Source organism: Prionailurus viverrinus, chromosome A3 (assembly GCF_022837055.1).
Source record: "Prionailurus viverrinus isolate Anna chromosome A3, UM_Priviv_1.0, whole genome shotgun sequence".
Taxonomy (NCBI): domain Eukaryota; kingdom Metazoa; phylum Chordata; class Mammalia; order Carnivora; family Felidae; genus Prionailurus; species Prionailurus viverrinus.
The window spans coordinates 12,937,784-12,960,584 of record NC_062563.1 but is presented as its reverse complement, the minus strand read 5'-3'; the positions used below and the strand labels follow the sequence as shown (position 1 = coordinate 12,960,584).

The 22,801-nt window shown below is 55.6% G+C and overlaps 1 protein-coding gene across 2 annotated transcripts in view; it reads right to left on the bottom strand.

The window, feature by feature from the left end:
* PREX1 (phosphatidylinositol-3,4,5-trisphosphate dependent Rac exchange factor 1) overlaps positions 1 to 22,801 on the bottom strand; it is a 186,880-nt gene that overhangs the window by 1,865 nt on the left and 162,214 nt on the right. For both annotated transcript variants that reach the window (XM_047851928.1, XM_047851929.1), the window contains 16 exons: positions 22,405 to 22,615; positions 21,700 to 21,976; positions 19,083 to 19,289; positions 17,716 to 17,804; positions 16,351 to 16,433; positions 16,141 to 16,231; positions 13,536 to 13,664; positions 11,796 to 11,837; positions 10,518 to 10,738; positions 8,017 to 8,116; positions 5,998 to 6,141; positions 5,785 to 5,899; positions 4,014 to 4,080; positions 2,520 to 2,692; positions 1,009 to 1,111; positions 719 to 786 (listed from right to left, as the gene is read on the bottom strand). In XM_047851928.1, coding sequence (XP_047707884.1) covers positions 719 to 786; positions 1,009 to 1,111; positions 2,520 to 2,692; positions 4,014 to 4,080; positions 5,785 to 5,899; positions 5,998 to 6,141; positions 8,017 to 8,116; positions 10,518 to 10,738; positions 11,796 to 11,837; positions 13,536 to 13,664; positions 16,141 to 16,231; positions 16,351 to 16,433; positions 17,716 to 17,804; positions 19,083 to 19,289; positions 21,700 to 21,976; positions 22,405 to 22,615 — 2,120 coding nt within the window. The remainder of the gene's footprint in view (positions 1 to 718; positions 787 to 1,008; positions 1,112 to 2,519; positions 2,693 to 4,013; positions 4,081 to 5,784; positions 5,900 to 5,997; positions 6,142 to 8,016; positions 8,117 to 10,517; positions 10,739 to 11,795; positions 11,838 to 13,535; positions 13,665 to 16,140; positions 16,232 to 16,350; positions 16,434 to 17,715; positions 17,805 to 19,082; positions 19,290 to 21,699; positions 21,977 to 22,404; positions 22,616 to 22,801) is intronic.

Genomic DNA, 22,801 nt, shown 5'->3' with positions numbered 1-22,801 from the left:
CCCCCCGGCCGTCTGGCCCCCTCCGGACCGGCAACGAGTTTGCAGACACAGACGCGTCTGCACGTGCGTGTTTGGGGGTGCGGATACGTGTGTGCGCGTCCGTGCACACGGCGGGAGCTGTGCGCTTTCCCACGCCGGTGGTGGCAAACTAGCCACAGCGCTCCGCCCTTGGGAGTTTTTTCACAGACGGGGGGACCCTCTGCGGCACCACGCGGGCGGCCCCCGGGTTCCCTCGCGGCTGCACCGGCAAGGGCCTGGGCTTCACCCTCAAGTAAGAGGGAGCCACTCGTGGGTCAGATCTGCTGTGGGGAGAATGATGGCAGGGGGACCGGACCGGAGGCCGCTGTGGTGACACAGGCAGGACAGAGGGGCAAGGCAGCACGGTGGTCAGGAGCGCGGCCCCTAGGCCTCCACTGCCAGGGCGCAGGGTCCCAGCTCCGCCATTTTCTAGCTGTATGACCTCGGACAAGATACTTAACCTCTCTGTGCCTCAGTCCCCCCAGCTGCCGGCTGGAGACAATGCTCACAAGGTTGTTGTTTGGCGAAGAACTAAGAACGCTGCCTGCAGTGGTGTTTGTCGGCCCCCCCAAAGTGCGTCCCCATAAACGAGCGGTGGGGCCCCGCGTGAACACCATGGGGGCTTCCCGGGGTGAGGCCAGGAGTTCCGGCCAAGCCCGGTCCTGGCCTCCCAGAGGGCTTGGGGGGAGCAGCCACTCACCGCGGTGCACCCTGGGGCATCTGATCCTTGACTCGGAGGTTTTTGGCCAGAATCTCCACCCTGGGTCCCTGGGAAGAAAGAAGGAGGCTTGGGACCTGCCTCTACACAGAGTTCAGGGAGGAAGTGTGTGGGTGCAGGTGGGGTGGGGTAAGGGGAGTAACGGGAGGCCCCAGAAGCTGAGATCCGGGGCCCCGCCGGATGGGGAGGAGGTCCAGGTCTGGGGCCCTTCATGCCACCATGCCCTCAGCCCACGAGACCCCGAGAGTCCCTGGAGGGTGGGGCCACCTCACCTGCTTCCGCATGATGTCCGTGGCCTGCATGATGCACTTGGGCAACAGCCCGTGGCTCCGTGCCAAGATGGCCGCCTGCTCCAGGGAGACGCTCAGGGTGCTCCTGCAGGGGAGGGGCGGGAGGGGCCGTCGCTGCCGGGCAGGCCTCATGCCCTGCTCTCTTGCCCTGAGAACTGCCCCACGTGCCCCCAGAAAACTGCTGGACTTGCTCCTTCCTCCTCAGGCATCTTCTCCCTGAGAGGCCCCCCAACCCCCCTGTCCCCTCCCCCATCCACCCCAACACCTGCCCGTCTTTCCTCCCCACAGCCAGCACTCCCGCACACAGTGGGCGTTTTCCTGCTTTACTAAGGCGTCAGCACCAGGCGGCCGTTGCTCCCTTTCGCCTGTTTTGTTCTCTGAAACTCCCAAAGGCCAACTCAGAAGAGGACCTTGGTAAATAAACACTTGTTGGAGGAAACAACTGAAGTGATTCCCTTAATCGCTTGGCCTCCCAACTTGTCGACAGGACATATCCGTTCATCCCTCACGTCTGTTCTGAACAAGTCTACAACGTGGGCACTGCAGCCAGACCCCCTGGACTCAGAGCTCAGCCACATATAATCACTCTGTGGCCTTCAGCAGGTAAGCTGCCTTCTCCAACCGGCTTCCTCAACCGCGAGACAGGGGCAGACCAGTATCGAGGTACTATTGACCTTCGGACCGGGGGACGTGGGGGGCTGTCCTGCCTCTGACCACTAGACGCCAGCAGTGCCCTCCTCGCATCGGGACACGGTGAACCCCTGGAAGAGGCCATATCACACCAGCTTGCTACAAAGAGGAAATGAGTTAATCCATTGACAACGGTGCTGCCCAGTACACAGCAAGCACTCGCGACGAGCATTTATTGGGCACCTGCTGTGTGCCAGGTGCTGCTCAGTGCCAGGCTAGGGCAGAGAAGCGAAACAAGTTCCTGCCCTCACAGAGCCGGCCGACACTGGGGGGGGGGGGGGGGTGACTGGGCGTAAACTGACACACAAGCCAAGCTCCCAGCGTGTGGGATGGTGGTGGGGCTGCTGAGGAGGAGGAGGAGGGGGAGGGGAAGGGGGGTGGGGGGCAAGAGGGTGCGGTTTTAAACTGGGAGGTCAGGGAGTGTCTCAGAGAAGGTGACTCCCACCCCTGGGGGACGAGGAGCAGGGACAACGGGCAGAAAGTGGGGGGGTGTCCACGAGGCATGGAGGCCAGCTCCGCCCCAGCGAAGACCAGCGCGTTAATGGCGAACGGATGGTCAGGCAGAACCACCCTGCACAGGTGCTCATTCACACCGAGCACAGAGAACCAGAGCAGGGCACCTAGGACCCACGCAGCCCTGCAGTCCCGCTGCCCAGACTGAGGCCGAGAGGGAGGGCCAAGGCTGTGGCTGGGCTCAACAGGCAGGGCCAGAACCAGGATTCAGCCCCCGGCCGCCTGCCTCCCCGCTCCCGGAAGCCCGTCCAGCACCCCGCCCCCCCAACTCCAGGGTCACAGCAGCTCACCTCTGCATGCCCGTGCCGCACATGGCGATCTGGCAAGCACCCAGGCGGTAGCAGAGCTCCGAGGAGATGGGGATGAGGCCGGCGCCCAGGCTCCCACTGGCACCAGGTTTAGGGTGGACGAAGGACTTCATGAGGCGGCAGAGCTCATCCAGGGCATTGATGGGGCGTATCAGCTGTGAGGCACACACACACACACACACACACACACACACACACACACACACACAGACCCCAGGGCATTGAGAGGAGGCCCCCACCAGCCTTGCTCCCCATCAATCTCCCTCTCGCCCGGCTCTGTTATTGTAGCTGTCCTCCCGGCTCACCTCTCCGGGGGTTACAGCCCGGTTAACCTTCCACGACTCCTGCTCAAGGACCATCTGTGGCTCCCCACTGCCCCGCAAGCTGGTATTCTGTGTTTACACTACATTTCCAGCCTAGCCTTCCTACCTAATTCTTTCCACCTGCCCCAGTGTGCCCCTAACTAAGCCGGAAAGAAGTGCCCTCTCCTGTCCTCTCCCAACAGAGCCTTCCTGGCAAGGACCTTCCCTCCATCACCTGCGCAGGCACAAAATGGTGGCTTGCCCGTTCTCTCTGTGTCACCTTAATATTCTGCCAGCCAGACCACGGACTCCCAGAGGGGCCGTGCCCACCAACTTCTCCGGGAGCCCCCAGCCTCCAGTCCCGAGGCCAGTACCCCCAAAAGTGCCGTCAAATTCGAGGTCTGCCTGCGCCTGGGACGTGGGCAAAAGGCCCGGAGCACACACCCTCGGAAGGGCAACTGTGACACGTGGGAATGTGGGCCGCACACAGCCAGATCTCTCCATTTCTCAAGAAAAGCTAGAAGCCTCCATTTCACTGGAAAGCTTTTGATTTTGAAGTGCTGGCAATAGGGGCGCCTGGGTGGCTCAATCGGTTAAGCGTCCGACTTCAGCTCAGGTCATGATCTCACGGTTTGTGGGTTCAAGCCCCGTGTCAGGCTCTGTGCTGACAGCTCGGAGCCTGGAGCCTGCCTCAGATTCTGTGTCTCCCTGTCTCTCTGCCCCTCCCCTGCTCATGCTCTCTCTCTCTCTCTCTGTCTCAAAAATAAATAAACATTTAAAAAAAAATTTTAATGCTGGCAACAAATTTCAATCAAACAAAAAGACCACCACACGGCCACATCTGGTGCGGGCGGCTGCTGCAGAGACATGCTTGGGTAAACAAGGGAGAGAAGACAGGCACAGGTGCACCCATGCCAGCAGGGGGAGAAACATCTAAGGAATTCAAAGGTGGGTGGGGAGGAAGCTGGAACTCCTAGAACGGGGAAGGAGTTCTCCCGGGAGGGATATCCCTGGAGGGGGGACTACAGAGGCCTCAGGGGCTTCTCCGCCAGGATTCGTGCTGGGCCGGGGTGTTGGGCCGGGACCCTGGGCCCCATCTGCTGCACCTTGACCCTGACAGCAGCCTGCAGCCCGGCCCAAGCTCCGCAGCAGGGTGAGGGAAGGGGGGGCACACCTGGTCTATCTTCACCGCTGTCGTGCTGGCATCCGTAGGCAGGTTAGACCGTTCTAGGTAAAATGCCCTGAGAGAGAAAGATGGGGGTGGCGGTGAGGGCGGGGCCCCTACCCTACTGCGGGCCCGCTGCCCCTCTGTTCCCCCAAAGACTCACACTGGGAGCGCCTTGCACGGCTCTCCCCATCCAGCCACCTGCTCCTCCAGCAGTGGGGGGTGGGGACAACAGGGGCCTCCTGCGTACTCCCCCCCCCCAACAGGCACTCCTCAAATGCCACCTCTCCCTGCCTGCTGTCACAATCAGCACCCTGCCTCCCCACCGTCTATCCCCTTGTCCTACTGAGTCTCTCCTCTGAGCACTTCTCATCACTTGGCACGTTACAGTGCTCTTCGTTTACTGGTTTATTGCCCCTCTCCCCCTCTAGAAACAGGGCTCAGCCAAGTTTTTTCTGTGAAGGGTCAGAACAGTAAGTGTTTCAGGCTGTGTGGACCAGACTGTCTCCATCAAGATGCTGCTCAGATCTGCTGCTGTAGCCCAGAAGCAGCCACGGACAGTACAGAACGCAACGGAACGTGGCTGTGTGCTAATAAAACTTTATTGACAACGCAGGGCAACTGCTGCTCTAGAATCTGTGCTCCGTGAAGAACAGGCTTTGTTTGGCCACTGCGGTCTCCTGAGCAAGCATCCAGAACAGAGCCTGGCCCACAAAAGCTCTCGATTAACGCGTGCTGAATAAAGGAAGGGATGGATATGGGAGTGCTCTTGGAGGCAATGTTTCAAATATTCAACAAATGGGGGCGCCTGGGTGGCTCAGTCGTTTGCGTGTCCAACTTCGGCTCAGGTCATGATCTCACAGTTAAGTGGGTTTGAGCCCCGAGTCAGGCTCTGTGCTGACAGCTCGGAGCCTAGAGCCTGCTTCCGATTCTGTGTCTCCCTCTCTCTCTGTCCCTCCTATGCTTGCACGCGCACTCTTTCTCTCTCATTCAAAAATAAACATTAAAAAATATATATATATTCAACAAATGGCACAAGACAGACTGATGGCTTTGACCAATCCAAAGAGACACCAGTTGTAATAATACAGCTGGATGTTTTCCCTGAACAAGCAAACGAAAGCGTCACTCTCCCATCTCCAGATGGTGAAGCTGGGCCCCGAGACAGTAAATCCCGATCTCCTGATTTTCAATCTACCTTCTCCACAGGGGAAGAAGGTGAGGCAGAATTAGGAAGGAGCCGGGCTGGCGGGGTGGTGCTGAGAGCTGCCTCCCTGGGCCGGAAGCTTCTTTCTGGCAGATGTGGCCCCTGCTCTCCGCTTCTCTCTGGGGGTTTCTTTTGAGCAGGGCCAAGGCCCTGGGGCTCACCCTCTTTCCTCCCAGGCTCAAGAAGGCCAGGACCCCTGTTCCAACTCCCACCCCACACAGAACGGAATACACAGCTCCTCTCAATTGGAAGAATCTGCTTTGAAGGGAAACAGACCCAGTTCAAAGCTCAGCTCAGCCACTGTCTACCAGTGCAACCTTGAGCAAGCTGGGTATGCTCTCGGGGCCTCAGTCTCCTCATCTGTGAAGTGGCTAGAATGGCCTCCTGTGACTTCTGGGAGAATCTGCACAGCCCGTGTACACAGAGGGCCTAGCAGACAGCAGGTGCTTAAGAAAGGGTGTTTTGTGCACTCCCACACTGGGGACCTGCCCGGTGCCTTACGTGCTAATGCCTGCCCTGCCACGGCAGTGCCCAGACTCCTGTCCCCAGCACGCAGCCCAGGCAGATACCTACCTGAGCTTGCGGTAATACTGCTGCACCTTCTCCAGGGACTGGGCGTTGATCTCCTGCTGCAAATCTTCCACAGCCTGGCTGCCTGGAGGGGGTGGCCCCTCCACATTCTCCAGAGCTATGAAGGAAAAAGCAGAAGAGCAGGTGGCCGGGTCCCGGTGTGCTCAGAGGCCTCGGCTCCCCCCGCCGGGCCCCACCCGGCACCCCACAACTCACCCTTCGTGAACAGCACGGTGTGCAGCCTCAGGCTGCCTCCGCCTTCCAAGCGGGAGGGCAGCTTGGAGAAATGGTAGCTGTCGAGGAAGAAGACGACCTTCAGCGCCTGCCGGCTGCCCTCAATGTGGTGGAAGACGTTGGTGTCTGTGGGAGGGCACAGTGGGACAGGGCGGCTCACTCCCTGGGCCTGGGGGGAGTCCCGCTCTACCTTCGCCGGGCAGAGTGGCGTCCCCGCACGTCCCCGCTCTCACCACCTCTGCGGAGTAGCCTCGGAATCTCTTGGCTCCCACCTTCGGGGAGGCATCATGGGACCTCCCTGCCTGCCCGCCCTAGAGCACTGGTCAGCCCTCCCTGCCCTCCCTCCAGCGCTGGCCTCGGACAGCCCCGCCTTCCCGCACACAGGAGAGGAGCCTCTGACTTCTTTCCGCCTCCTTCCGCAGGTCCTGGTTTCCACCGCTTTGTTCTTAGACCTGGCACGGGTTCTGCCCCCCTGGGGAGCGGCCAGGGTCCCCGGAGCTTCACCGCACTCCTTGTACCCCTGACCTGGGAGCCCAGGGCCTCTACCTGGCAAGACCTACCCTCGAACAGGACCTGCATCTTATTTGCACCCATAAGGAAGAGTTTATGGCAGGAGTGGCAAAATTACGGCATTCACACCGCATCCTGCAAAATCACTAACCAGTCAACAGTTGTCCCTGAGCCCAACTCTGCCTGTGGACAGGCAGCCACTGCCAGTCAATTCCAGTTGGTACCTCAGAAGACACTTGCTGTCCATCTACACTCCAGTCTGTGCATTTTGAACAGGATGACATCAGCCCCAAGGAGGTGGAAATTGATTCATGGATGGATGGATGGATGGATGGATGGATGGACAAATAGATGGATGGGTGGGTGGATAGATGGGAAGATGGATAGATAGATGGCATGGATGGATGTGTGGATGGATGGATGTGTGGATGGATAGATGGATGGATTGGGTAGATGGATGGATGGATTGGATGAATGGGTAAATGGATGGGCTGTCTGGCTGGTTGGGTGTGTGAGTGGACAGACAGATGGGAGGATGGGATGGATGGATGGATGGATGAATGGATGGATGGATGGATATGGATGGATGGGTGGATGGATGCATGCATGGGCTGTCTGGATGGGTAGGTGGGTGGACAGGTAAATGGGTGAATGGGATGGATGGATGGATGGATGGATGGATGGATCGATGGATAAATTGAATTGATGGGTGGGTAAACAGATAAAGGGTGAATGGACTGGATGGATGGATGGATGGATGGATGGATGGATGGATGGATGGATATGGATGGATGAATATGGGTGAATGGATGGATTGGGTGGATGGATGCATGGATTCATCGATGGGTGAATGGAGGGATCCATGGATGGGTGGTGAATGGGATGGATGGATGGATGGATGGATGGATGGATGCATGGGCTGTCTGGATGGGTGGGTGGGTGGACAGGTAAATGGGTGAATGGGATGGATGGATGGATGGATGGATGGATGGATAGATGGATGAATGGATGGGTGGATGGACAGATGGATAAATTGAATTGATGGGTGGGTAAACAGATAAATGGGTGAATGGATTGGATGGATGGATTGGATAGATGGATGGATGGATGGATGAATGGATGTGCAGGTGAAAGAGTAGGTGGGAAGGAGGGAGGGAGAAAGTCAGGGAAAAAATTATGGTATAAACCCTTAGGAAATCTTAAGAAGTCTTCACTGCAAAGAAGTATCTCTAGGGCAGAATTTTAATAAGAATTGGGTATTGGCTGTTATTCCAAGAACTGTTGGAGATGACTGGGTTTACACAAAACGAAACCCCTCTTTCCATACATGCCCCAAGGTTCGGCTTTGGGACTCATGTTGGGAGCAAGAGGTTTGAAAGTCCAGATCCGGTTTAACCTTGGGCAGCTGCCCTGGTGGCAGGGTGGCCCCAGAGCAGTCACCTCCATCCCAGAACCCCAACTCTCACAGTAGGGATGTTATGAATCACTCACTGGCCACGTAGTTCTCATCCATCTGTTTAAAGGAAAAGGTGACATTGTCCAGCTCTGACAGGGTCACCCAGATGTCCTCCAGCATGGTCCGTTCCTCCTTCTGTAGAAGGGAGACAGGGTGGAGGGGTCTCAGATGCCACCCCTATCCTGAGATTTCACTTCGAGATTCTGTGATTCAACTCTGGTCAACACACCAGGCTGCGTGCCTACCAGGCACAGGGTCCTGCGCTGGGCTGTCCAGGGCTGGACGTGAAATTGCGTTTGCTCTAGGCTTATCCTGTACCTCCCGTGGTCAGAACCCATCTATGTTCTAATGTGCACCGATCCATCTTAGCCATTTCAAGCCTAACACGCCCAACAAAAGTCCCCATTTTCCTGCCCACCTTCCTCCAACGGGCCCACTTTGGCGAAGCACACTAGCATTGGCCCAGGGGACCGAGCCCCCAACCTTTAAGGATTTCTCAACATCTCTCTCCCCTCACCCTATACAGATCACCAAGCCCCCACCAGCTCAGCCACCGGAACACTCTGCTGGCCCACCCCCCACCCCCACCCCCCACCCCCCCCAATGCCCCCAGTACAAGGACAACACCAACCTCTTTGCAGGTTTCCTTCTGCCACCCTCGCCCCCCAGCACAGGGCAGACATGGATAACCTGGAGAGGCGGGGAGAGCCTCTGAACCCTCTCTCTACTCCCCGAATAGTCCCAAGCCCTACAGATGTGGCCAGCCTGATCTCCCAAACCATACCCAGCCTGCTCAGAGCCTTGGCACATGCTGTTCCCTCTGCCCAGAACACTTCCTCAGACCACCCAGCCCACCAGCTGTCTCGGTACCCAGGTCTCGGCTCAAACATCCCCTCACTAAAGAAGCTGGCTCTGACCCCTGAACCCAAAGAAACCCAGTCGCTTCTGCAACTTCTATAGAACTCTCCTCCTTTCCATCTCCCTTCAGTTAGCTTCAGACCCGCAGCACCCAGCCCAGAGCCTGGCACATCATGGTGACTGATGAATTAATGCACTGGGCCCCATGTCCTCATCTGAGAAGAGGAAAGTGAGGGCTGGCTGTCCCAGCTGCCTTTCGGTCCCGCCAGGGGTGCTTTCGGGAACCAAATGTGAGTAGATCTCAGGCCAGGCAGACATTTGCATGCAACACTGGCCAGCAGAGGGCGTGCCTCGGCCACACTTTCCAGGAGGCTCAGAGCTGCAGAGGCCGGTGGGGGGTGGGGGGGGGAGCTCAGCCGAGGGCACACGGTGTGGAGGAGCAAATAGCACAGAGCAAGTGCCACTACGGGCCGCATTGCTGGGGGGTGTCAGCTCCGGACACCGGCACCCTCAAAGGCTGAGAACTTGGCTCTGCCTCCTTGGGGCTGATTCCGAGCCCTGACAGTGAACAGACAGGGGAGTCAGGGATAAAAGAGAAGATGCAAAGAAAGCAGGGTGCCCTAGGGGTTAACCAGGCTCAGAGTCAGACTCCCAGAGTTCAAACCTGACTCCCTGGACCTCGGCGTTCTCATCCTTGAGATGCGGATGGTAAAGGACCCACCTCAGGGCTACCGCGAGGATTAAAGGAGATGCTGTCTGCACCAGGGAATCTCACCTGACTGTTCCAAAAGCAGGCTGCCCTTCCATAGTCTCATCCCCACCCAGCAGCATGGGCGGGCGATTCATTAAGCGTAGAAATCAGACCCGGGTCCGTCCTCTGCTCAAAACCCTCCCGGGGCTCACAGCCACCCAGGAACAGCCAAAGCCCCTACCACAGCCTGGAAGACCCTGCACAGTGTGTCGCGGTTAATTCTCAGGACCCCCCTCCCCCACCCTCCCCCGGTTCCCTCTGCTCCAGCCATTCTGGGCACCCTGTTCCTCAGACACTGCACGCAGGCTCTTGCCTCAGGGCCTTTGCACCTCCTGTTCTTTGCTGCCTGGAAGCTTCCTCCCCGTATCCTCATGGCCCACTCCCCCGCCTCCTTCGATTCTTAGTCAGATGTCACTTTCTCAGTGAGGGCTTCACTGGCCACCTTCCTGCCCCCTTCCGTGTTTTTCTCCTTAGCCTTTATCCTCACACGCAGAGGTGGCGCTGCTGACATTTGGGGCCAGGTTAACTGTTGGGGAGGGGCATCCTAAGCACTGTAGGTTTAGCAGCATCCCCAAGCCCGGACGCCAGAAGTATCCACGTCTTCCCTCCGTTCTGACAGCCTAAAATACCTCCAGACATCACCAAGTGTCTCCCAGGAGGTACACTTGCCCTGGCTAATTGAGGACCACTGGTCCGTATCGTTCATCTCACTTAGTTACGTCTGCCCCTCCCCCACCGGGATTTAAGATTCTCGACCACAAGGGCACGGTTTTGTTCGCCGCCGGATGCCCAGCGCCTGTAACGGTGGCACACGGTAGGGGCCCAATAAGCGCCGAACGCACGGCGAGGTGCGCGAGAGCCCGGGGCAGCAAGAGAGAGCTCTCCTGTACCGAGTTCCGGAAGGCGCCGCCTCGCCCCCTCACTCACCGCGGCAGCCGGCGACAGCAGGGACTGGCAGTGCAGCAGCACTCCGGTGGCCGCCACCTGCTCCAGCCACTTGCGGCTGGCGTCCCGGCTGCTCTCCTCGTACTCGCCGTTGTTGTTGTAGCGGTAGCTCAGGGCCGCCAGCAGCTGCTCAGAGAAGGTGCACACGGCGGCCACCAGGGCCTGGCAGAAGACGGCGTCCCTGCGCAGCTGCAAATCGGTGTCTGGGGAGAGGGCAGGGCGGGGGCCCCGCTGGGCTGGGCGCTCCCGGGCCATCAGCAGGCTCCCGTCCCAAGGCCCGGGGGCCCAGAACCGACCCCCCCCCCGCCAGCGCCCCCCTCGGGGCCCCAGCCTGCCAGAAGTTAATTGATCCCGGCAAACAAACGCCAAACGTCACAGAACCCAATTCTCTAAAGAGCAGGCCAACTGGCCAAAAAACTCAATTAGCTCAGTGATCCATCCACCTGTCTCTTCAAAAAAAAAAAAAACAAAAAAAAACCAAACTTTTTTTTAAGGCTTTCCCAAAACCCTTACCCCACGTGTCGGGGATTTCTCTGCCCTGAGAACGACAGTGACACCAAGCATTGCCACCAAGAGCCATGCTTCAAGAAAGGCAGTTGAGCATTTTCTCTGTTTCTGAGCAGAACGCCTTCTTCCTTCCCGCTGCCCCCCACCCTGCCCCTGCTCTGGACATGGTTGGCAGAACTGGCCAGTTTCGATCAACCAGTTGTGTGGGATCCCAACCTTCTGGAAAAGACCCTTTTTGATCACTGGCTTCTGCCAACTGGGTTTCAGTGACCAATTTTGACCTAGACTCCATTGTAGCTGCCCTTTGGCTGAGACTTTCTGGAAAGAAGGGAGGGACAGAGAACACCTCCAACCAGCCCCCCCCACCAGCCCCCTCCTCCCCCCCACTGTCTGCCGGGTAGGGACTCCCAGGCTGGGGCTGAGGGTGCTACGGACAAGGAGCCTCCCTGCTCATCACCCTCCATCCCGTGTCCTCATCTAGATCCAACCAGGCCCGGGATATGGCCAGAGACAGGGCTCCCGGCTCCAGGGCCCTGAGGCTTGTCGCCTGGGCGCGAGAAAACGACATGAGGTCTCCGTGGTTCTGAGAGGCGCTAGGGGTCACGAAGTTACTTTTCCCCCATGCAGGCCCTGACGACCATGGGAAAGCCAACACGGGCCGGCAGAAGAGGCCTCCCTGCGCCGAGGTCAGGATCACCCCTGCCAGGACGGCCTCTCCTGGACACGCAGACGTCGCCCCTCCAAAGCCCTCACCTGTGCATTTCAGCAAGGCCAGGAGCAGCTGGTTTTTCCCATCTGGAAGGAGAGGGCAGAGCAAGGACGGGCTGAGAGGAGTCGGCAGAAGGGCCTTCCCCACAGCCCCGGTGCTCGGACCCTCTGCGGTAAAGCCCTGGGTGCTAAAGAAGCTTGTGTCGAATGGATTCCAGAAACCCCAGACACCCAGGGGACGGAACCCCAACTGGCAGCTGCACCTGTTTACACGTGCCCACCAGAAAGAGGCCGAAACCAGCCCCTCCAACTTGTGGGCCCAGCCCAGGAGCCTGGGACACGCACGTGGGCACACAACTCACATGTGTGCCTACACACAGGTGCCTCCTTGGCCACTTAGGCACATTTAGGGCCCTGCACGTGCCCGGACAAGGCTCAGGCCTTCCAGAGACGGAACTAACGTCATCCTCTCTTTCCTTCACAAAGAGGCTCTCAGGCCCAGAGGGGGCTTACAAGAAAAACCAGAAAGGCCTTCAGAGTTGGCCTCTTAAGATACCTTCTGTCCTGGGGCACCTGGGTGGCTCAGTCAGCGAAGCGTCCGACTCGGTTTCGGCTCAGGCCATGATCTCACAGTTTTGTGAGTTCAAGTCCCACGTCTGCACTAGCAGCTCAGAGCCTGCTTGGGATTCTCTCTCTCTCCCTCTCGCTCTGCCCCTCCCCCACCCATGAGGTCTCTGTCTCTCTCAAAATAAATAAATAAAAACGTTAAAAAAAAAAAAGAAGAAGAAAGATACTTTCTGTCCTGGAGAGGCCCAGGGCACCTGGCTGGTGTGGTGAGGACAGCAGCAGCCACAGACATTCATCCCACTGGGGACTCACCGTGCACCACGTGCTGAACGAAGCACCTTATCTGTAGTGACACTTAATTCTCAAGACAACACGAGAGGGAGGAGGCACCATGAGCCCATTTTACATATGAAGGCACTGAGGCACAGAGAAGTCTAAGAATGTGCCCAGATCACAGAGCCCCGAGTGGAGAGCTGGGATTCAGCCATCCCGCTCCAGTGTCCACGCTGTTAACCGATTACAGTTTGGAAAACAGGCCAGCTCGGGGCCAACGCCAACTTCCAACTCAGAGGCTGCTGTTCCTGGGGGGGTGGCCCTGAGGCCTAGCACTTCCTGCTGTCCTGGGGTCCCTCCAATCCAGGAGGCCCAGGCTGAAAGTCTGCCGAGGGCCAGAGAGGTGAGGTCAGACGCGTGAAGCAGACACCAGGCCGCAGGGAGTGTGGTGAATGACCCCCTCCGCCCCTCATCTCTAGCCGCGCGTGACTGTGGGACTGCAGGCCTTAACTGCCAGATCTTCTGATGGTGCAAGAGGGGCCAGAATTCTAGACTTTTATGTGAGATCTCAGATTATGAATGCTGGCAGTGAATTCACATTTCTTAATGCTATAGCATCTAAACCTACCTGTGGGCCCCTAGCTTGTGACCGTAATAACAAATAAAAGGAAGCCACGCTTTTGGAGGCCGAGAAGAAAACCAGTTCAGCCTTCTCGGCCTCCTAACTGTGCAAGGAAGCCTGGGGCACCCAGGACCCGCAGCTCCCGGGTCAAGTGCGCACAAGGCCCAGTGCCAGGACACTCAGCCGAGAAAGGGGCACCCACTCTTCTCGTTCCCCTGGGCATGGACAGACATGGGACACGGAGACTGACTCACTCCTGACCTTTCTGCGTTCACCACGTTCAGAACTGAAGGCCACAAAACAACTTTCCCCGCCCAACCAACCTTCCACATATCTCTGAATGTTGTCCACCAGGGTCTTGATGGAGTTGGGGAGGTTCCAGGGGTCCTCCTGGATGCTGATCTGGATCAAGCTCCGGCCGCGAATTGTACACTCTTCTTTCTGTTTGAACTCTGGGGCACGAAAGGGACAGAGGTAGCATTGAAGAATGATGGCACAAAGGCCTATGTCCCATCACCACATTCCAAAGCTCAGAATCCTAAGTCAAGGATGCTGGCAGGACCCTTGGGAATTAACTGGTCCATGGAAGGCAGATACATGGTGAGTGTGCTACGATTCATAGTGCTGTACTCATGGCAGACATCACTAATCCATCTCAGCACTGCTTCCTGCTCATCTGAGCCTGCAGCTCCTCACAGCTGTCACCGATCCAATGCAGACATTACAAATCAACCACTGCATCCTTTTCTCCCAAGCCTGGACATAGACACAGAACAATTCTCAGGTACAGCCTCCTTGCAGCCACAGCCAGTCGAGCGGGCACACGAGTTACAACCCGGTCTACCCTTTTCCATATAGAGAGAGGGGAGCCCTCACAGACCGACTTGCCTGGAGTCCCACAGCTGGGTAACAACAGAGATGGGATTTGAACCCGGCCCCAGCAGGGCTATTCAAAGGCCAGGCCTCTGTCCATTGGCCTCTTCCCTGCTATGAAGTCTCAGATTTCTTGAGATCTTAGTGGTTTCTCTCAATGTGACATTTCTGCTTTTTGAGGCTCATCCCCTGGGAGAGGTGATCATGAGGCAGAAGGAGGGGCAGGGGAGCTAGGGCCCCGCCTCACCGCTTCCTACTCTTACTTAGCAGTGACCGTCTGCTTCTTTTCCTATGTCCTGCACTCAACCAGGAGCTCCCTCAGGTCAGGGGCACTGTCACATTCATCTCAGGGTCTCGAGCACCCAACGCAAGGCCTGGCACAAGCTGGTTCTTGGGAATTAGCTAGTGGATGCATGGATGGATGGACGGATGGTGAGTAGGGAAGCGGACATGTAGATGAGTGGCTGGCTGGCTAGACAAACGGATGGACGGTGGGTGGGTGGGTATATGGACGAGTGGGTTAGTAGGTACAGAGATGGATGGGTAGGTGAGTAAACAGGAGGAGAGGCTGATGTGAGCACATAAATGTCGAGTCCTTTTCTCTCAATCGTTTCAAGAATAAACTGCCAATTTGGTGCTGCTAAATCCTCACCACTCCTTCAACTCACCGACCCCTCTCATGGAAGAACAAAGAGCTGTGGGCAGGCCTCAGTGACTAATGACAGTTTAATCACATTTTTGGTCGATGCTTCCATTGGGTTTAGCATTATGGTAATCACTACTTTATGGCATGTTATACTGGTTTTCCACACATAGAGTTTAGGTAAGTTCCTTAAAAATTAAATTAAAAAAAAATTTTTTTTAATGTTTTTATTTATTTTTGAGAGAGAGAGAGACAGAGCATGAGCAGGGGAGGGGCAGAGAGAGAGGGAGACACAGAACCCGAAGCAGGCTCCAGGCACTGAGCTGTCAGCACAGAGCCCGACGCGGGGCTCGAACCCACGGACCGCGAGATCATGACCTGAGCTGAAGTCGGACGCTTAACCGACTGACCCACCCAGGTGCCCCCAAAATTTAAATTTTTAAAAGGGAAATACTTGGGGTGGCTGGGTGGCTCAATAGGTTAAGCATCTGACTCATGATTCCGGCTCAGGTCATGGTCTCAGGGTTCATGAGTTCGAACCCCACACCGGGCTCTGTGACGACAGCACGGATCCTGCTTGCGATTCTCTCTCCCCGCCTGTCCCTCCCCTGCACACTCTCGGTCCCAAAAATAAACAAACATTTTTTAAAAATAAATAAAAGGGAAATACTTTTCCAAAAAATGCATGTCAATAATAATAAAGACAGTATGGTGTTTAAAAATGTGAACATGTAGGTAGGATCTGTGAGCACGGTCTAAGATGATGCAGGTGGGGACTGGGTGTGTGAAGCATGGCAAACTGCACCAGTCCTTCCCCTTATGTTTCAAATGGGCAGGTGGAGGGGCGCCTGGGTGGCGCAGTCGGTTAAGCGTCCGACTTCAGCCAGGTCACGATCTCGCAGTCCGTGAGTTCGAGCCCCGCGTCAGGCTCTGGGCTGATGGCTCGGAGCCTGGAGCCTGTTTCCGATTCTGTGTCTCCCTCTCTCTCTGCCCCTCCCCTGTTCATGCTTTGTCTCTCTCTGTCTCAAAAATAAATAAAACGTTAAAAAAAAAAAAATTTAAAAAACAAATGGGCAGGTGGAGGCCCAGAGAGGCTCAGGGACCAGCCCAGGGGTCCGCAAACTTTTTCTGCAAAGAGCCAGAAAGGAACCGTTTCAGGCCTTGCGAGGCATATGGTCTCTGTTACACACAGTCTCTGTCTTTATTTTTACAACTCTTCATTAAAAACAAAACACAAAGTCATTCGCAGCTCACAAAAACAAAGCAGGCTGTGGTGGATGTGGCCCAGGGGCTGAACCTGCTGAAGGTTCACAGCCAGGGGGCAGGAGAGGGACGAAGCGGGGACTCTGGCCCAGGTGTCCCGACCCTGCAGCACGTGGTCTCCCCCAGCCCAGGGGCTCCTCTCTGCTCACCTTGCAGGCTGTGGTCCATGGGGAAATGCTTGGTCTCTTCAAAAGCTCTGCTCATGACTGGCCCCTTGAGGAGTGTGTGGATGGAGTCCACCTGGGAGGCAGGAAGTTCCGGGTCAGTCTGGCCCCTGCCCCAGCTCCTGGCTTATCTGTCCTCACTAGGGGTGATGGGAGGAACCCAAGGTCAGGCCAGGGGTGGGACAAAGGTCCTACCTGGTTAAAGAGATGCTCCAGGCAACCGTGAAGCTTGTCCTGCTTGTCTGACGGGATCCGCATGTCACAGGGCAGCTCGTCGCCTGGAAGAAGGAAGAAGCCATGGCCGTCAACCATTCCCGCCCCATCCACACCTTTCCAACCGCTTTCCCAAGAAGGCGGTATAGCAGCAGAGCTCCAAAACCCAAGGCGGGTTCGGAATCTGGTAGACTCAGATCCTGGCTGTGTGGCACTGGGCAACTCACTTGACCTCTCTGAGCCTCAGTTTCTTCATCTGCAAAACAGACAATAGCAACTCAAGTATTAGTATTACACAACAGCAACAAGCCACTGCTATTATTCTGTTCTGCAGAGAAGGAGACAGGGGACCAGACAAAAGGAAGTGGATCCCAAGTCCCCGGATTCATCCCCCGGCTGCTTCAGTTAAACCAGCTGCCACATGTAAGCTCCCGCCTAAAACCTCCCCAGGGACACTTTCTGCAGCTAAACATCTTATGTGATGAAACATTTATCTCAAGTTCAGCAATATCGTCAAATTTACTTGAGCTTCTTTTTTTTCTTCTTCTGTTAAGCTGAAGTATAATTAAAATTAAACTTTTGTGCATAGACCAGCTCTGGAAGAGCACAGAAGACAGCAGGGACAGTGGGAGACTGGGAACCAGGGGCCGGGTGACAAGGGCGGGAGAGAGGCTTGTCATCACCCACCCTCTGGTGCCTTCTGAAATAGGAACCAGATGGGTGTGTGACCTGTTCACAAAATAAAAATCGTGAGGGCTAAGATGAACTAAAATAAAAATGACTTTCAGTCTTTCGGCAAAAGCTCTGAATACAGTCTCATCTAACCTATAAACTATTATTTATGTCTGTGCGTCCATCCGGCCATCCATCCCCCTGTCCATGTGTGAAGAAATACGTGCTCAGTGATGATCTCCAAATACCATTGATGGTCACTTCTGGAGGGGGGGGGGGGTGCCTCTAACTTACTTCCATGCACTTTTTTGATGGACTTTTGTGGGTCATTTGAAAGGTTGGTTTGAGCGTGTGTCATTTCTATGGAGACCATCAGGTCACCCTACTTGAGTGACCTCAGAGCGGCCATCATAATCTGTCACTGCATCATGAATGTTTCATGCGTTCTGTGTCCGTGACATTCATGGAGAACGTCTGCTCCAGGGGCGCTAGGGTCTTTGTCTTTCCATTCACCGTGGATGTCCCAGAACCCAATAGGTGCTCAATAAACAGACGCTGGCTAAGGGAATGGAAGGAAATACACTACCACGCTACGCAAAGTAATACGAAATCTAATAAAATAAAACAAAACAAAATCCCGGCGGAGAGATCGCTCCCCTGGAGCACTGCACTCACCAGACCCCATCTCGTCACTGCCCAGGTAGGAGCTGTTACTTCTCACGCTGGTGTAGGACAGGACGGAGTCCCGGTTGCTGTTACATTCACTGCAGAGGAGCAGAGAGGAAGGGCGGAGCCACCCTCCAGATCACACCTTCTGGTCCCAGCTCCCCGAACCCACTTGCCAGAGTGTAAACAAAACCCTGGGCCCCTCGACCACCGGTGCCAGAGCCGGGGAAGACCGTTCTGGTGGGTTCTCCGTGTCTGACGGTGGGGAAACATGTCTAGGCCCCAGCACAAAAACACAGCAACAGTAGGAGGGCGGGGAATCGTGTCCATCTGTATGCAACGTCTGTCACTCCTCCCGTGGGACAGCCTTGTCCCTGGACACGCCTGCAGGTGCCACACCTGGCCACGCAGCTCCACGTCCCCTCCCCAGCCTGGCTATAACCTCGCGAGGGCGGAGAGAATCCCAGGAGCTCAGAAGATACCGGGAAATGAAAAACCACAGTCCTGAATTCTTTCCTTCACCTGTTTGACAACTAAAGGAAAAAATCAGAGGACCCAAAAACGTAAGAATGAAAATCCTGGACGATGGACATGAGGCTCCAGGGACACATAGTGCCCAGTTAGCCAGAAACACCAACCAGTGGATCCCTGGAGACGGAAAGAATATGAACGAGGACGGAGGCCAAGGGTTTTCTGGGGAAATCCCACCAGTTCTGTGTCTTCTGAAGCACCTCTAAGATTCCACTTTCCTCGCAACGGCCAATCGTTACACAACCTTTCACTGGAGACCACAGTGCTTGTTCACACGAGGTAAGAAATTCCATTTACCCGCTGTTCGGCTTATGATAGGAAAGTAAGTTTGTAGTCTTACTTAACCCTCTGATTAGGACTTCGCTAAGTCCTTCGCTATTAACTTCGCCAGTAGAAAAACCATTCGGATTCTCTCAGAGTTAGGAGGGGGAAAAAAAAAACAACTAGTATCTTCCTCCTTGGATCAAGTAAAAATAAACGGTGTTTATTGCAGAAACCATATGTCTCACGTTGAGTTTTAAAACACACCGCAGACGTTGACGTTTTCTTTGCCCACATTCTATCAACAAGCACAGAGCAGAACGGAGGCAGAACAGGTGGACGGAGACCCCGGGGGCCCAGGCCCTGAAACGCCAGCCTCGGGGAGGAGAGCCAAAAGGGGTGTCAGGGATTCAGGGATGTGCTTGGAGGGGCACAGATGGCCCCCCCCACCCAGAACCAAACGGGTGAGAACTGTGCCCTCTCCCACCGCTTCCTGGCGAATGTCCCGCCGATTCCGACTTCCCACGAATCAGTGCACATCCCACCCCACGCGGTCCCCCCACGACGCCCACGGCTGTCCCCACCTGTAGGAGTCGCGGTAGCTCATGGTGTCATGGCCTGAGTCCTCCTGATCTTCCTCAGACACCTTGAAGCAAACCTTCTTGATGCCCCCGTGGTCGGCCCTGTCCATCTCGCTCTCCTCGCTGACCAGCGGGGGGGATGAGGCCTCCTCAGCTACAGGGGGATCACAAGAGCCCCTGGAGGGGGGCTCTGTGATGGTGGACAGCAACCTGTTGGGGCAAAGGATGTAAGCTTAAGGGCGCAGGCCCACGGAGGCCCCAGGTAAGGCCCTGACCTCTGGTCTCACCTTTGACCCTAAGCACAGAGAGCCATCAACTGCTTCCCACCCCTTCACTGAAAATCCCGCCAGTAACTCTGCAGATACACATCCACTGCCCTGCCTGCAGGGGGCGTGAGATACAGCGGGCGGGGGGTCGGGGGGGGGGGGCGGTCTTTATTTTTCATGGGGAAGCCAGAGAAGGCTCAAGAGCCCAGAACAGGCCTGGGAAACTGAGCATGAAAGGTCCAGAGAGCCAACCTCTTCGACTCAACTCTGCTGCTTTGGCGGGAAAGCGCCACAGACGAGACGCAAACAAATGGGTACGGCTGCGTTCCAATAAAACTTTATTCAAAAAAACGAGCACTGGGGCGCCTGGTGGCTCAGTCGGTGAAGCGTCTAACATTGGCTCAGGTCGTGATCTCGTGGCTCGTGAGTCCGAGCACCACACTGGGCTCTGTGCTGACAGCTCGGAGCCTGGAGCCTGCCTCAAGATTCCCTCTGTCTCTCAAACCTAAATCAACATTTAAATGAATAAATAAAGAAACAAACAAACAAATAAATAACAAGGAGTGGGCTGGGCTAGATTTGGCCCACAGGCCATAGCCTGTCAGTCTCTGGCACAGAATATAATGGTTAAGAGCATCTGGTTTTAAATCAGACAGGCTCCAGGACCATTTCCTAGCTCAGAGACCTAAGGCAATTATTTTACCTGTCTGAGACTCAATTTCCTCATCTGTAAAATGGAGTAATGTCAGTATCTATGTGCTAGGCTGCTGTAAAGATCAAGGGACTTAAAATATGTAACATGCTTAGAAAAGCATCTGCCACCTTGCAAGCGATCATTAAACCCTGGCTGATACAACCCTACTCCAAGTCAATTAAGGCCAGTATTATGAATAGCCCCATGTCACAGATGAGGAAACCGAGGTTCAGAGAGGTTAAGTGACTAAGTCACACGGCTATTAAGTGACGGGGCCAGGATTCAAACCCATGCCTCCTATCTCCAGACCCTACGTTCTTTCTCCTTTATCGTGGACGATTTCCAACATACACAAAAGCCAGAGGAACAGTACAATAAACCCAGGTGCCCAGCGGCTAGCTATGACAATGGCAACTCAGGGGCCACCTTTGTTTCCTCAGTCTTTCCCACGGCTTTTGCTTTCGCTGGAGTATTTAAAGTAAATCTAAGGTGTCATATAATTTCCCCCATAAATACTTCCATATGCGTCTCTAACACAGAAGGACTTTCTTTTAAAGCAACGTTCTCAACTACCCCCCACCCCTCGGAAACATGTAACAATTTGGCATACTTCCTGAAGGGCAAACATTCAGCAATGTCCAGAAACATTTCTATTTGTCACAAGTGAAGTGGGGGACAAGGGTGGGGGCGCTATTGGCCTCCAATGAGTACAGAGCAGGGATGCCCCTAAATATTTTACAGCACACGGAACAGCCCCACGAAAAGAATAATCTGGCCCGAGACGTGAACGGTGTCAAGGCTGAGAAACCCTTTTTTAAACACAACCAGACTATCACCGAACCTAACAGAATTTGTAATTCCTTAACACCATCTAGTACCATCCACATTCAAATGTCCCCGATAGCGTCTCTTCACAAGGCGGTGTGCTAAAAACAGAATCCCGACCGGGTCCAGACGCTGTCTGGCTGACGTGTGTCTCAAGTCTCTCCTCCTCTTCCTCCCTGTACCCGCTCCCCCTCCCCCCACCATTTATGTGTTAAAGACACTGGGTCACTTGTCTAGAATCACCCACCCTATGGATGTGGCCACCCGCATCTCCAAAAGACCACCCACCATCCTCTATCCCCCACGTCCTGTCACTGAGTAGTGAGATTGAGATGTCGATGGGACGACAGTGCATTTCCGTGGGGTGTCCTGGGGCATTAATGCCAGAAGAGGCGCGTCCAGCTGTCTCTCTTTCGGCCATGCCAAAAGTATGAAGTTCCCTCAAAGCCTTTCTCCAAATGTGCCAGCCTCTACTAACGACTGCTGCCCACATCCATTATTTTATTAGAGCAGCGGCTCTCAATGGTGGGGCAGGGGCAGGGGGGGTACCAACACGGCAACTGGTGGGGCAGAAGTCCAGGCCACACAGGGTGGGTAGGGAGGTTTGCCCCCCAAGGGGCATTTGGCAACGTCTGAGAACATGTTTGGTTGTCACAGCCGTGAAACAGGCGCGCTGTGGGCATCTTCGTGAACAGAGACCAGGGGCGTTGCCGAATAGCCTGTGATGTCCCCCACCGCCCCCCGCTACGGTTCTCTCGCCCACAACGTCGATGCTGCTGAGCCGGCGAACCCTGACTCCAGGCTCCCTGCCCTCCTCCCTCGGGGCCGGGCTCACCTGTTGATCTGGGTGACATACTGCTTCATTTCCTTCAGGGCTACGTCCAGTTTGGTAAAGAGCTGTAGGTACGCATCCTGGGTCTCCCGGTCCTCCTGCTTCAGTAAGAAGCTCAGGCCCCGGTCCTCCTGGCCCGGGGTTCCGTCGGCTGGCCCGAAGCCGCTGTCGTTGAGACCCTGGTGTTGGGGGTCCCCATCCACGGCAGGCAGGCACTTCCAGGATGGGGCAGCCATGGTGGTGATACAGTGTTGGGTGTAGGACATGGGGTTCAGGTGGCCTACAGTGGAGGGAGGGAGGGCTCACTTGGAAAGAGCCTCCAGGCACCCGTAAACCCCTCTGACAGAGATACACAAACCTATTTCAAGAATCCCAATGAGGGAGAAAAATTTCCTGCTAAATATTCCTTTAATCCATCAGATCACTTGGAGAAGAAAGTTTCAGTTTGGTGCTAATATGCTTTTAAGTACCAGAATACTTTTCCTCACTGGAATTACAGATGTGATGGCTGGTACTCCAGCAGCTACTTTATAACATAAGGCATCCTTCAGGATGGAAACCACATGTACAGATGGTGGGGTAGAAGGAACTTGGGTCCCTGATGACTGTGGAGCCACCATCGCAGTCCCAGACTGCTGGCCTCCAGACGGGTTTCTGTTTATGTGTCTATCGATCTGAACACAACCCCTAACAGAGACGTGCGGTTACCTTGCTCTGGGTCAAGGCCGATGAGGGAGGGTTTACGACCAAAACGGATACTGAAGGACCTGCCAACTGAGGGAGTGGTCTTGGGGTAGGACACTTCCATGAGGTTGACGTGGCAATTGGTGGGGCAGAAGTCCAGGCCACACAGTGGATGGGGTTCCAGGGGAGCCTGCTTGAAGGGTGGGCTGACCCTGTTCTTCAGCTGGGCTGCAAACTGAGAAAGGTGGGGGGCACAGGGTCACGATTCAGGGGCCTGGGAATTCCGGCCCACCCCCAGCACCCACTCGATCCTAGCCCGGCCCAGACATTCAGAAGCTGGACAAAATGCCAATAGCTTCAGGTGGAAAAGCAGATTCCCTTACGCTGCCTTTCACTGCATCCAGATGTCAAGGAAGCTGTA